This window comes from Solea solea, chromosome 7 (assembly GCF_958295425.1).
Source record: "Solea solea chromosome 7, fSolSol10.1, whole genome shotgun sequence".
NCBI classification, from domain to species: Eukaryota; Metazoa; Chordata; class Actinopteri; order Pleuronectiformes; family Soleidae; genus Solea; species Solea solea.
This window is the reverse complement of record NC_081140.1, coordinates 23,925,626-23,941,214: the sequence shown is the minus strand read 5'-3', so window position 1 is coordinate 23,941,214 and position 15,589 is coordinate 23,925,626. Positions and strand designations below refer to the sequence as shown.

The following is a 15,589-nucleotide window of genomic DNA, read 5'->3' as shown; positions in this document are numbered from 1 at the left end:
AAATTGAATCAATGCAAGTTCTACTCTCTCCGGGCAAGATAATGAAAAGGCAAGGGTGCCCCTAATTTCGACAGAGCACGGCAGGCCTGGCTGTTGCGTGTCTAGAGCGTGTGTTTACTGCTTCTTTCTTGATGGCTGCGGCATTCTCCAATGGAAAATCTCGTAAACTGTGGCCAGACTGTTGGGTTGTTACAGCAGTGGTGGTGGTAGCACTCAGGTAGGCAGAGCTCTCTGTGTGTGGAGGAGATTAGCCTTGATTTGGCCTTCACACGGCAAATTTTCACACTTGCTTTTTATATCATCTGACTACACACAATCATGGAAAGTGGCCTGCTTTATTGCCTTTGATAGCATGCTTCCATACTGTAGTCGTCGTGTGTAACTGCCTCTGGGAAACGGGCTGTAATAAAGTCCACCCGACCACACTGACATACACACGCACACAGGAAACCTCTCCTCCTGTTTCACCTCTGATTCATCCCACTGCAGGCTCTTTGTCGATCTTCAAACCTCTGGATCGGGAAGAGCAAGACATCTTTAACCTCACCGTAATCGCCGAGGATCACGGGACACCCCAGCACTCATCGAGCCAGCTGCTGTGTGTCCATGTGATTGATGTTAATGATGAGGTGCCCTGGTTTGAGGAGAGCCAGTATGAGGCCCAGATCTTGGAAAACCAGCCTGCAGGAACTAGTGTGTTGACAGTGTTTGCCTCTGATCTGGACCAAGGTAAGGCATACCATGTGCACGCACTTATTCAATTCAATGTGCCATTTGGTTCATATCGTCCATGTTTTTGTCTGGAAAATCTATATTTTTGACATCTAAGTTACATGTAACATTTAGATGTTAAAATCTAATCATAGAAATGCTGATCATCCAGTGTGGACCTACATGTAGTCTAGAAACCTGTCGAATTTAGCCTGGGTTTTACCACACCATCTAGTCATGATGTGAACTGCCTCTTTGAAGCCTCACACTTTGCTGTTTGGCCTGCACCATTTTGGTTTCTTGAAACGAGAATGGATGAGAGGGTGGAGCTGGAAAAAGAAGTAAAGTGTGGGTTTCACTGAGGAAAAGAGGACCAGCAGGTCATATCCTGCTTTAATTTCTATTTGACTTTAGATGGGACAATGATTGAAGACTTAATTGCATTACACTGCATCTACAATCAGGTTCAACCGATGCTGTTGCTATGATGACTTAAAGTGCTCTCAGACTTTTGGGCCTCACTGTATGCTTTTGCGTCATAACAGACACCAAACATCACCGCTTCACCAATTGGGTAAAAAGCCTGTAATTATTTGCAGCCCTTGTATGCAAAGTACGTGTTCATGCCACAGACATTAACAGTTGTTTTTAATTGAGGACTATACAGGAGAGAGACGACACAGGGGGAGAGTGGGTGAATGAAAAGAGTGGTGCATTCCCCCAGACTTCGTGAGAAGCACATAAAACAAAGGGTTTATAAAGTTTCACTCCAAAAGCAATTAGTTAAGTAAACAGGTGAGGTTGCCAGGTTGCTTTCTGTTAGCACGCAATCTGGCAGTCAGACACCTGAGGGGAAAAATGCTCACACAGCAAAAATTATGACAAAGAAACACCTTTTTATTGATATGATTTTGATTTGCTGCGTGTGCCTCGCTGTAGGAACCAATGGGCAGGTGACATACGGCGGCATCTCAGAAGAGAGTTTCCGAATTGACCCAGTGACGGGTGTCATAACCACCATGAAGCTGCTGGACCGGGAGCTTCAGGAACACTACACCGTGACAGGTACTTTCCTGCGACTGCAAGACTGAACAGGACTGATTTCCCATATAGAAGATCACCATTATTAATTTATTCTGTTTTGACAGTTTATGCAAAGGATGGAGGACTTCTGCCCAACTACGCTAAAGCAACAGTGAGGATCAGAGTGATTGATGAGAATGACAACGCCCCAGTCTTTGGACGTCTCTACTATAGCATAGAGGTGCCGGAAAACCTGGACGCGATGCCCCTGTTCACCCTCAGAGCCACTGACCCGGATACAGGAAACAGTGGGGAGAAGAGCTACAGAATTACAGGTTATAATTTGTTTTGATGCGATTTTTCAGTTTTAAAACACCCTACAAACGTCTTTATACAAAAACGTAATTTACAGTTTGGTACATTTCAGTCTCTTTTGTAATTTGTCTTCATTATCTGTGATAGTTAGAAAAAATCTGATATGTATTTTGAATTCCATTAAGGACTACAGATGTAAATTAGCCAATGGCTATAATCTGGCATATTCACATGTTGATGCGCAATGTAAATGTAAAGTTTTCTAGCAACTCACAAGCCAAATTTGTGATTGCTTTCCTTGCAGCCGGAGATCCATCAGGAGACTTCCATTTAGACAGACGGACTGGTGTGCTGTCCACTTCAAAGCCTCTGGATCGGGAAAAAAGGGCTGGATACACACTAACAGTCACGGCTCAAGACCAGGGCTACCCTCCCCTCAGCGGCACCACCACTGTGGAGGTTACCGTTCTAGACATCAATGACCACAGCCCAAAGTTTCAGAGCAGCAGCTACACTGCAGATATTTCCGAAGATGTTCCAATTGGCTCATTGGTTCTGGAGGTGAAAGCCGTTGATCTGGACCAGGGCCTGAACAGTCAGGTACTGTACTTTCTGAGCCGCGGCTCCAAGAGCATGTTCATCATTGACCAGAACACAGGCCGCATCATCACAGCAGCTCCTCTAGACAGAGAGAGAACGGCCTCCTACACCTTTGAGGTGTGTGCTACCGACTCGTCCCCAGCAAACCCACGTAACTCCACTGCTCAGGTGACGGTCTATATTCAAGATGTGAACGACAACGCTCCCTTCTTCATACAGGATCCCCTTATTGTGAACGTCTCCTCCAGCAGTGTGTCTAGCCGTCGAGTGTTAGCCACCATGCGAGCGGAGGACAAGGACTTTGGGGCCAATGGCTCTGTTTTTTATCGCTTTGCCAACCCTGTGAGAGGCTTCACGATTAACTCGCTGACAGGAGACATTCAGGCCACAGAGAAGCTGCAGACTTTGACCCAAAGCCAGAGAACCTTGATAGTTCAGGCCATGGACCAGGGAAACCCAGCTCAATCATCCCTTGGAGTGGTTATCATTTACATTAGGGAACAGAGCTACACAGGGATTCGCTTCTCACGCACAGCCCGAGATGTCAGTCTGCAAGAGAACGCTGCTACAGGTTTGCATGATACTAGTGAGTGTCAAAGTTTTCCCATTTTGGAAAGGTAAATAGTTTACACAGCTTGTTTTTTCTCTTCATAGGCACAGTGGTAACACAGACCCAGGCCCGGTACCCTGATGGCTCCCAAACTGGTATCAGCTACAGTATTTTCAGTGGAAACAGATTGCAGTCTTTTGGAATTAACACCATTACTGGTAAGTGCAGAAATGACAGCTTGGCTATGTTCAGATTAAGTGGTTGGCATCCGACTGCCATGTGACGGCGACTGCCCTCTTAAATGGCATGCACACGCAGAGCCTGAAATCTTCTGCATGTGTCACAGACAGAAAATGTTTTTGAATCCAGTTGGTGTTTAAGCCGAGTCAGAAATGGAAGCTCACACAGTGAATTTGTGGGTGAGATTTAGCTCTACAGGATGAAACTCTCCTCCATTGTTTAACTTTTGGTTTGATGACGTCAGTGCTAAGCTCATGAGTATAGGCAAAAAGCCACAAGAATTCTAATGTGACCGTTCTTACTCATGGAGCAGGGCCACATATCGGATTATACATGTGACCTAGGACCACACACTGAAGTAACACAAATTTAATTTGAAAACTGGAAGTGGCGTTGAGATTCCTGTGTACACTCCGCTGAGTCACAGGAGGGGAAAAAAGACAGATACAAGTTTCTTCAGCACCGTAATTTGAACGCAGCCACTAAACTAATCTACAGTAACTCATTTTTGTGCCATTTTGCAAAATAGGTGAAATATGGGTCCAGAAATCTGAAGGCATAGACTTTGAGGAGACCCCGAAGCTACGCCTGGTGGTGAAAGCTGAGACGGCATCCTCCAGCTCCTACATGGCTGTCAACTTGATCCTGCAGGACGTCAACGACAACTTGCCACGCTTCCAACTCCAGAACTACGTAGCCTACATTAGAGAGGCTCAGGGCCACGATTTCCCCATTATCCAGGTGCAGTAGCCCGTTGCCTCCCGCCAAGTTTATTATGGTTGGCTTTAGTTTAAGTCTAAACTTGTTGCGTAGAAAAGCACTCAAGCATCAGGAACCTGGATGGTTTGTGTGGTGTGGAGAAATGACCCTTTGCTTTTGTCTGTGTTCTCAACGTCCCAGCTGAATACAAAGAATCATTCTTTTCATGAAGCCAGATCCATACAGGCCATTTTTATGAATTCTTGACTCCAGAGTTCAACATTGCTCATGAGTTCACTGTACACAGAAACAGCTGTTGCAAATATTTCTTTTATTTTTATTTTTTTTAACCAAAATGGGTCGGTGTTTTCCTTAGGTTGCAGCAGAGGACTTGGATCAGGGTCAAAATGGTCAAGTGACTTACTCTATCAGATCATCATCGATGAGTGGCCTGTTTAAGATAGACCCACTGACCGGCTATATCACCACTGCAGCCATAATGGACAGGGAGATCTGGACGCAAACAAAGTGAGTCACGCTCTTTATTCATCATTTTGCAAAATAATAATTTGTTGTAATGATTAGGTTCATATTTTGGGAATTACCAACAATTTAACAAAAAAAAGTAATTTAAAAACAACTTTGTTCTGGATTCTGTTTTACATGTTTTCCCACTGCAAAAAGGAAAATAAACAAAACCTTTTACCAACATGGTTTCAGTTATCGAAAGATGAGAGAAAAATCTGGAGAAAATGTAAATTGGTTGTTGATCATACTCAGAGCTCGTCAAAGTTATATTAACAAATCATGTGGCCCTAAAGCTAGCATTTTAAAATTGGATTTTAAACACATTTTGTTCCACTGATATTTTCTCATCAGATATTAAAAAAAAAAAAAAAATATATATATATATATATATATATTTAATAGAGACATTTAGAGATACATATTGCTTTAAATTCTAATGTTCATTCTAACACAACAGGCTAATCCTAGTGGGGTGGTTGAAACAGCATGAAACCATGTGATATTCATAAAATGTACAAGTTCACAAAGTGACCCTCATTTTGTGGCACCAGGCTTGTTGTTACGGCAACAGACCGAGGAACCCCGCGGCTCGCTGGCTCCGCCACTCTCACCGTGATCATCATCGATCTCAACGACAACAGTCCCATGATTCCACTGCCCCGGGAGATCCATGTGCCTGAGGGTGAGTCCGCTTCGCGGGGAAAGTTAGTCCAGTGATTTTATCACAAAGCCTCATATCACCCATGCTGGCAGCTCAGCAGGACTCAGTAAGAAGGGTCTTACACTGTTATGAAACACGTTATTGCCAACTTCCTCTGTTCATTTCCTGTTAGATCAAGGCTTTGCACAACCGGATATTTCTTAATAAAAACACAAAATAAAAGCCCTTTTCTTTTTTCCACTGCTTCATTCGTCTACAACCTAAATATTTGTTCTTGTTCTCCTGTCGCCCCGCTATACACAGACACTCTGATTGGCACAGTTATCACCCAGGTAACTGGTAATGATGTGGATTCAGGGCCGGCCCTCTCCTACACACTGCACCTGGATACAAACAGCCAAGGCATGTTTGGGATTCATCGATATGGAGGCGGTGTGTCTCTGACTGGGCCTCTGGACTACGAGGAGAGGACGTGGTACACTCTGACCATCCGCTCGTCTGACTCTAAACATCAAAGTGAGGCAAACCTCACCGTGCTGGTGGACGATGTGAATGATAATACACCCACCTTTACTCAAGACTTTTATCAGGTGAAGCCACGTTTACACACACACACACACACACACACACACACACACACACACACACACACACACACACACACACACACACACACACACACATACACACATTTTAGAGTTTTGGCATATTTGTTAATTCAGTTTTAACAGTGGCGTCGATTCAAAAAAGTCAGACAGAAAACCACAAGTAAAAAGAGTGAGATAAAAGTCCTCCAAAAGCTTCAATATTGCTCACTGGTCACTGGAACAAAGCTATGTTCCTTTTACATCTGATACTATACAATTCTTTGTTTGATACAGACATTGGTTTTACTTTTACAATATGAATAAACCAAATCTATCACTGTATTCCTTCAAAATTAATATTTCATAAAAAGTCAGCAAAGAATGCTTTTTTCAATTTATCACACAAATAATGCACTGCAGGTTCACAGTTAAGACTACAAATCCTTTTTACAAAGTTAGACAAAGTCAAGGTTTGTCTCCTCTTCACTTTGAAATAACACCTGTCTGCTCATTTTCCAATGTCTTCAGTGCATCAGACAAATCAGACTGTAAGACCAAGTCAATTGCTTCAATACCTTCTACAAATAAAAGAACATTTTCATCAAAGCACATTCAAATTGAAACAGTGGTCTGCGTCTGTCTGTATTTATAGCTTTTGTATTTTAACCATTTAGCGATTTGCATCACTTGGTTTTTCCAGCCCTAATAGAAATGAATTCATATTGTGGTTTTATGTTTAGGCAACAGTACCAGAGCACCTGCCAGCGGGCAGTGCCGTCATCACAGTAACCGCCACGGACCGCGACTCTGGAGAGAATGGGAAGATCAGCTACAGAGTGATGTCATCAACCAGGGGCATCTTCTACATTGACCCAAACAATGGTAATATTGTTGTGTGCACATTTAGTCATTTTCTAAAGTAATTATACCTCCCCAAACCAAAATTATTCCCTAAAGCTCTACTCATGAACATTTGAGGTTTGGACATATTTTTAAGAGTCATTGCCAAAATATTTCATAATTGTGATGATTAAAAGTCACTGAGTGGCACATTTAATGTTATTTGCCTTAGATGTTCTCCTCAGATGCTTGAGATTACATCTAAAATATGTGTTACAAAAGAGGACTCTCAGCCTTAAGCTGTTCTGTCTTTTATTTTCAATTGCAATCCCTTTTGGCTCAAACATTGTTTCCCAAATGCTCATACCTACCGTGTTTATTTCCAACTTGATTATTTATTTAATCACCAATTGGTGTTTTCCTTAATTGTTAGTCACCCAATGTACCGAGGTTCATTGCTAATCCTCGCTAATTAAAACTATAGTGCATAACTTTCAAAAACAAATTCAACATTATCAAATGAGTTCACACAATGCCAACTAAGCCTATCAGCTCCACACGACTGTTTAGATCTCATTTAGCCCAGAGGCATTACTGCACTGCGCACAGGAAGTGATTAGTTTTATGTCAAGACAGATGGAGGCCACCGTGCTAGTAAAGCAAAACAACTAAAAACAGAATAATATCATGAACAAAAAAAAAACACCATAAGCTATGCCGCTTTAATGTGATGAATTCTATTTATTGCATTTGCCCTCTCTTTAACCATGTTCTGTTTCCTGACAGGGACTCTGTTTGTGAACCAAAAAACGGAGTTTGACTTTGATAATCCCTCCATTTTGGTGCTGATTGAGGCGCGGGACCACGGCACTCCACCTCTTTCATCCATTGCCACCATCCAAGTGCAAGTGTCTGACGTCAACGACAACACCCCCATCTTCCACCAGTCAGAGTACAGAGTCACTGTCTCCGAAGATGGACTCCCTGGAGCAACCGTTCTGATTTTAGAAGCTGTCGATGGAGACCTGTCGAGGGACAACTGTGGTTTTGATTTTGCAATTGCCAGTGGCAACTCCGGTAATGCCTTCCAGATTGAGAGCAGCGTGCGCTTCTTGGAGGGGCAGGGATTCCAGACAGTTGGCAGCCTGATTCTGGTGGAAGAGCTGGACTTTGAAGTGGTACCAAGCTATAACCTGACCGTCGTGGTCTCTGATCGAGGAATCCCTCAACGTAGCTCCAGTGTGCCTGTCCTCATTAGTGTCACCGATGCAAACGACAACCCACCAATTTTCAGCAGGGCGGAGTACAGCGTGGCGCTGAGTGAAGCTGCGGCAGCAGGGACGGAGATCCTTCATCTGTCTGCCACAGATCCAGACTCGGCTCCCAATGGAGAGGTGCAATACTCCATAAGCTCAGGAGACGAGACGGACCTTTTCCAAGTGGACCAGTGGACTGGAGCTTTGAGGCTGCGGCGACCTCTAGACAGTGAGAGACAGTTGAACCATATGATTGTTGTTCAGGCCACTGATGGTCAAGAGCACTATGCTTTGGCCCCAGTCAGTATTGAGGTGAAGGATATTAACGATAACCGCCCCTTCTTTCCCCTTAAACTCGTAACTGCGAGCGTCAGGGAAAATCAGCCCCAGAATGCCTTAGTCACCATGCTGCATGCAATAGACCATGACAGAGGTCTTTTTGGACAGTTGAGGTACTACATGTTAGACAGCTCCAAAGAGGCAAGAGATGCTTTCCTCATCGACCAGAGTTCAGGACAAGTGCGGACTCGCTCTACCTTTGACTTTGAGAAAGTAGCCTCGTTCCAATTTGTGGCCGTTGCCATGGACTCTGGGAACTATTCAGCCAGTGTTACCGTGCAGGTTTATGTAACGGGGGAGGATGAATATGATCCTGTTTTCACATCTCCCCAGTTTTCATTTGAAGTGCCTGAGGGAGCAAAGAAAGGTCAGATCATTGGCAAAGTTCAGGCCAAAGATGAGGACGGAGGCGTGGACGGCATTGTTCTCTACACTTTAGCAGACAGTTCGCCTTATTTTGAAGTTAACAAATCAACAGGAGCAATTTCTTTGAAGATGGACAGCTACAGTAGACACGTGAGCCGTTCTAAAAGAGAGCTGCGTCTCATGACGCTGGACGTAAATGCTCACAGCCCTCTGGAGGCGTCCCGCGTAGCAGTGGCTAAAGTTACTGTGGATGTGACCCACACGTCTTTTGGTCTCACCACAGACATGAATATGCTGCTCATCAGCGTCATTGCAGTTTCACTAGGGACCATAGTCATTCTGATCGTCATAGCTATGGCACTATTTTTTATGAAATTAAGACGTCAGAAGAGGCAACACAAAGGACATGAACGAACGCCAACATCGGGTACTATGCTGCATAAGCTCGAGGAAACTAAAATAACAGCAAATGAAATGATATACCATCAAGCCCTTCCTGGATACACGACTAGTCAAAGTGGCGGTGGCGGTCCGTACACTCGCGGCGGATCCTTGGATCCCTCCCACTCCAGTGGGCGTGGCTCAGCTGAGGCAGAAGCAGCAGAGGATGATGAGATCAGAATGATTAATGAATACCCACGGGTATCGAGCATCTCCTCCTCCATGCAAGAACGTATTTCTGCCCGAGGTCCAGACTCTGGAATCCAACAGGATGCAGATCAGCTCTCAGACGTTTCCTGTGAGCCCTCCATTGACTGGTTCAAAGGGAAGAAGCTGGGCAGTCTGAACAGCACTCTATTAGCTGGTCAGGTGCCAGTCTACAGGGACGAGGGGGGAGGGTACGTGGGTGTTGGACGGGGACTCAGCATCTCCCATCCTAAAGAATATACTTTCCCCGAGGATGGGAAGCCTCCTGTTGATGGCTCCCTGACTGCCATCGTGGCCAGTGATGAGGAGATGAGGGGCAGCTATAACTGGGACTACCTGTTGAACTGGTGTCCCCAGTTCCAACCATTAGCCAACGTTTTTACCGAAATAGCACGTTTAAAAGACGAAACGGCTCCATCTCAATCCCGCAGATCATTTCACCACAAGGCAAAGGCCGAGTCAAGAATCGACCCGCCGCCTCTCATAACCTCGGTGGCCCACCCTGGGGCCAAAACTGTACCACCAAAACCCGCCGTAGGGAGAACATTCCCACACTTGTCGTCTTTTCGAAGATCTCCCCTTAGCGCTGAGGGGTCCATCTCCTCAGCTGCCATGTCTCCGAGTTTCTCCCCCTCTCTGTCACCGCTGGCTGCGCGCTCTCCTGCGATCACACCCTTCAGCGTCTCGCAGGGACCGTCTGCATCCATGATCAGTGCGACCGAACACCATTTGGAACACATCGAGGAGGCAGAACTGAGGATTTAAACTCTTAAAAATACTTTCACGGTGGATAAAAACTGAATCATTGCGGTCCCGGACTTATTCTACTGTATAACCACAGTGGCTGCAACTTGAAATCTCGTCTCTTTTCTTAAGAGAACAAGTACACAAGGTTACACGGAGAAGTTCAAATAGCTGAAGCTGTGGTGCTTACTGGAAAACTGAACTACATGACTAACCATGCAGGACAAAGTGGACCATGCCTTTTGTGTGTGTGCGTTTGTGAGAAACTTCTTATTCCTCTGTTGATCAGTGTTAATTTGCACATTCGAATAGGAATTCATACATGATGTCAATATTTTGTACAAAAGCCTTGTCTATATTTTTATACTTATGTGGTTTCTGACAAGAAATGGCATTAAAGTGTCAAAAAAAGGTTGCTCAAAACCTCAGAATATATTTCTATATTTGTATATTTGTAGCTTGTACTGTATACATGTTTGTACTGTATGTTTGTTTCATCTCTTGTAATTATTTGCCCTGTGGACTCAAAATGAAGCTCTTCATTAATGCTTTATGAATTGGGACTTTTGTAACAGATTATTGTAAATATTTATAGAAGAGGAGCCTTGAACAAACGAAACATCAGTCAGAATAGCATATTGTTCATTCAGGGTTTTCTCCGGATCCGATGTTTGATCTCATATCAAAGGTAAACGTGAATGTGTTTCTATAAAGGAAAATAAAACTTGACATCTGCTGATCCTGTTCTTTAGGTTTCCAGGCTTTAATTTCTCACTTTGAGCCTTACTGCATTTCATGTCACGTTGTGGTGATAAAATAATTCACTTGAAACCGAACATTCAGCAGCTATGTAAGAAAAACCGTTTGCTCAATCAGCAGCCTAATCATTCCAGAAAATGTAAGGTCATTTGTCCACACGCCTAATTTTCTTAAGTACAAAATGGAAGCCAGTGCCATCTCCACAGCAGGTTTCTTCATAATCTGTCCAGAGCTGTTTGGATTTACTGACAAATGTAATGAAGGTCTTTTATTTTTACCACAATTTGTCTCCCTTTTTTCTTTTAGCACCACAAGAAAATACTATAAAAAGGACTAAAGGTTGAACAAACAAATAGTGTATATTTGAATATGTATATGAATGTTCACACACTAGAGAATGTTTCCTTGTCATTGAGAATAAATTGTCATGTAAATCTTCAGCCATAATTCACGATATTTTGTACACCGATGCCTACAACAGAAATATATTCATGGTTATAAGAATTGTATTTTTGACTTTGGGTACAGAAAAAAAAACAAAAAAAACAATTGTGTAAATCTCCATTAATGACTACCTGGAGCTCTGTCTCTGCTTAAATGCTGATCCCTCTGACATATTTTAATTTAAGTATTTTGTTTTTGTTCTAATGCCCTTTTAAAAAGTATATTACGCAACAATAACATTTTCCAGTATTTTTATTTATTACATGTACACCTCTGAAGCTGAGAGATGTGTCAATCTTTTTACAAGGAAGCTATTTAGACCATAGCCAAATGAGCATGAACACTACCTATTTGATATGATGAGGGTACTTTCTTTTGTTTTTTGTTTTTTTTGGTATTGTTTTGTGTTGAACAGTGTTACCTGCCTTTTGTTTCATGTTTGTCCAGACTTTGTGTATAAATATGCCATAAAGAAGAGAAATTCCCCTTTCTAGGTTTGTCCAGAGATGTGTCTTGAGCAAAGTGCCTGATTAAAGTACTTACATGAACACATCTTTGCCTATGTTGCATCTTTCTCAGCTCAGAACTACGGAAAATACTGAGAATCAAAGACAGTCATTGTGCAAATTTAACAATAAATGTGTGCTGGATTATTTTAAAGTTCACACCAATTGGCATTTGTTAAACAATCAAGAGTTGTCATACCCTGAGGGCCCATAAAATCAGATAAAACCCATGTTTTCTGGCTCCACTAAAAATCTAAATACAGCTAAAGCCACTAAAGCATTACCCAGTAACCTGAGGCGTTACCTTGCATAAACATTAAAACTCAAAACTCCCTATATTCCCTCGGGCAGTAGGATAAATGTGAAAAAAACAAAAAACAAATGTTGACCTCAAACAGCCCACTAAATGTCCCAATCTTAAGAAAATATAATTCAAATTGGACAATGTTTTATTTAATGGTAGCCATTAAGCATTATTTAGACCGTCCTGTGTGATGCAACAAAATCACATTACAAAGTAATTTGGCCCTCAGATGTCATATTAAGAGAAATCCACCGTGAGAAAGTCACATTTTCGTCTGTCTAATGGTTTTGCCGAATTTACCTGGGCACGGATTTAGACAAAGCACAAGGCTTTGAAATAGCACCCACTTACCAAGGAAGCAAAAAAAAATGCTTCACATTAAATTGTCAGTACAGTTGTATTCAATTTGTAAGATGATTGCAGAGACTTGCTCTTGGGCCACTTTTATTTCCATCCTGCTTTTCAATTCAAATACTAATAAAGATAGTTGGCCCAAAAGTTTGAAATCCAAATGGTTGGTAGGTACTTTAGAGAGAAACCATTAAACTGGAGACTCTACATCAGTCATTTCCACAGACTGGTTTGCAATACACAAATGGGGGTCATGGGAGATGTGTTTGCTGAATGTTCCCCACTATTTCATTCATGAATTATTGAATAACTCTTGCATTCTTCTTATTGCAATCACAAAAAATCAGGTATAGGTTTATTTTACATGCTTTCATTTTGATGTCTAATCACTGTCAGGATTTGGATGAGGGAGCGTGTATCAGATAGTTACAGATGTCAAGATACTGCAGATCTAGAATAATACCCACTCTGGCTGTTTCCATACTTGTGAAAGGCACTGGGGGCATTATACGGGTCATTCATATTCAGTCTGTCAAATTCAGACATATAGGTCTTACACTGAATTTGAGGTGTGCAGTGAGCTCTGACAGCTTGAAATTGGCACTGGCACTCTTCATTTATGCCGAAGCGTTTCCTGCCAACTCATTGGTGTAAACAAATTAAATTGTGAAGTCTGAAGCTCTATAGGTTACTGCAGTGCAGTCCTCAGCTAGCCTAAAAGCAGTTGAACCCATGTCATTGAAACACATCAAGTGAAATGCAGGTCTTAGTAGGATGGATTACACTGAGTGAGGAAACACTAGCAGAAAGAACAGTTAAATACTCTATAAGTATCAGGCATCAGCTAAGAGAATTTAAAATTGCTCACATTGTGTGTGTATTGTTTTTGCATCCACTCCCACCCACACATTTACATCACATGTTGCCAAAGGCTGAACAACACTCTTCACTGCCTGATGAAACAGAGCTGAAACTGGACCAGCACCGGTTTCCCACTCCAAGGTCTGCCTCTAACAGGTCAAGTAGCTGAAACCTAAACCTCATTCTGAGCAATTACAACACTGAGCTGAATTCATGTGCTGTGTTTTTTGTGTGTCCCTGGCCTGGAAATATGGGAGGAGTCGGCTGAATTGGACGGTTTGTTGATGATACACACAGTCTGAGTTTCATCACAGACACAGGTTATGAGACGAACGCCGTGACCCAAACCGAGCACCTTGGATCAGAGGCCAGTATATACACAACTGAAGTCAGATTATATGGGTAAGAGGGCAAAAGCCAAGTCATTACTCAACGCTTAAATTAAAGGCTTGGAGTTAACCAAATGGAATCTATCATTTTCTCGTCAACACAAAGTGAATACACAGGAGGCGACTCTGTTAACATTCAATTATGAGTGCCAGTCTGCCCTTTTCTCTTCACCGAGCCAACGTCTTCGTCTTTTAGAGACATTTCTTTACTGTCATTACAGTGAAAATCACTGAATTTGATTTCAACTGTCTCAACCTGGGGTCTATCACATCCTGTGGTTGCTAACAGGAATCTTAATTATACCATATTGTCCATCGTGATCATTAGTAATGCACTCGTATCAGCTACAGGGAGAAATCGGTAACCACATCCTGTCGAGAGTTCACATAGTGTCGATTAAGCCCATCAGCTCCATAGGGCTTAAGTCTCCTAGCAACATTGCCATGCTGCACAGAGAATTGTGTTTGACAGAAAGGCGTTAACAAGATTGTGCTAGTAAAGCAAGACAACTGCAAACAGATTGAATTATGGCTGAAAACACACACAAAAGAGCCAGGAAAAGTTTCAGAACTGCCCAAAAAACCCCAACATTAGGCAGTTTGAAGGCATAAATACATCACTGCACTATTGCTGTATACACACAAACGCTCCCTCAGTCAGGTCTGATAGTATTGCATGAAAGAGCTGAATTTCAGACGAAAGAAGCGACACAAATAATGCTTCACTGTTCACAGACAGCACACACAAACACAAACACCCAAGAAAAGTTATACACTGAAGCTTTAAAATTCCATTTCAACACCTTCTGTGTGGAGTTTGCATGTTCTCTCTCCAAAAACTGAATAAACTGAAAACACATGAAACTTGATTTTTCAAAATCTGATTCAAACCCCACTTGAAAGGGGGATTTGAAGTGTAATTTAAATCAGATTTCTCAGTCTAGACACCAAATCAGATTTTGGGCTGTCTTAATGCGACACAATACAAGTGCTGCACCACTACTGCAGCAAAAAAACACTGCAATATACTTGTACTAGTCTTATATAGTACATGAGAAATCTCAGCCAGATCTCAGGTTTTACTCATCTATTTTTAAAAGACGTGTCACAAACACAAATACGTCTCAAACACTACAAGAGCAACTTGACAATTTGACAAAGTCAAATTAATCACTTTCAGTTGACAGTGTTTGGTATCTGCCTGAAAATATGATTTGAGAAAAAAAATAGGATTTTCTTGCTGAAGTTAGCCTCTTTTTTTGCTCCCTCCCAAAGGGTTAGGTGAAGGCCATGCCCCTTATTGAACATTCTTCTTGTTATCCACATTTTCCAAAGTTTTACACAGGAGGCAGTAAAAAGTTATTTCTCACAGTGGACAATACTGTGAGATCACCCAACACCTAAGTTTACAAAACAGTATTATTTCCCTTCCGTTTTTGAAAGCACACAGTGGCCTTCAGTGTGTTCGTTAAACTATCTGTACTCGTGTGTTATTTGTGCCTAAAGTTGCTTTTTCATCAAGCTTCGAAACCCATGAACCCGCTGGAGAACAAAAAGTGTTCATTCATATTGATCAGTTCCACACTATGATCAAAGTATGCGCTAATGATCTAATTTCATGCATTGTGCTTGTTATTGCAGCCCAGTGAAACAATAAGTTGTTACTGCTGAAGTGGCATCGTATTTCTTTTCCAATGACATATTTCATGTTCCTTTATTCTCTAAAACTTTGAGCATGAGCAGTAAAAGTTGAATAATTATCTTTTCCAGATATTAAACTTCTAGTAGTTGTGTATTTTTTTTCTACCACAATAGGTGCTAATGAATTTCTGAAGTAGTGTTTGACTTTGAGTGTCTTGAATTATGTC

The 15,589-nt window shown here is 42.2% G+C and overlaps 1 protein-coding gene across 1 annotated transcript in view; it reads left to right on the top strand.

Moving 5' to 3' along the window:
• The window catches only part of LOC131462580 (protocadherin-16-like), an 88,802-nt gene extending 76,940 nt beyond the window's left edge, over positions 1-11,862 (top strand). The window contains exons 11-21 of the mRNA XM_058633890.1: positions 490-729; positions 1,651-1,776; positions 1,860-2,069; positions 2,354-3,220; positions 3,304-3,417; positions 3,969-4,180; positions 4,515-4,666; positions 5,218-5,348; positions 5,631-5,917; positions 6,655-6,796; positions 7,541-11,862. Of these exons, the coding sequence (XP_058489873.1) occupies positions 490-729; positions 1,651-1,776; positions 1,860-2,069; positions 2,354-3,220; positions 3,304-3,417; positions 3,969-4,180; positions 4,515-4,666; positions 5,218-5,348; positions 5,631-5,917; positions 6,655-6,796; positions 7,541-10,128 (5,069 nt within the window). The 3' untranslated portion in view covers positions 10,129-11,862. The remainder of the gene's footprint in view (positions 1-489; positions 730-1,650; positions 1,777-1,859; positions 2,070-2,353; positions 3,221-3,303; positions 3,418-3,968; positions 4,181-4,514; positions 4,667-5,217; positions 5,349-5,630; positions 5,918-6,654; positions 6,797-7,540) is intronic.
• The last annotated feature ends 3,727 nt before the right edge of the window (positions 11,863-15,589 follow it).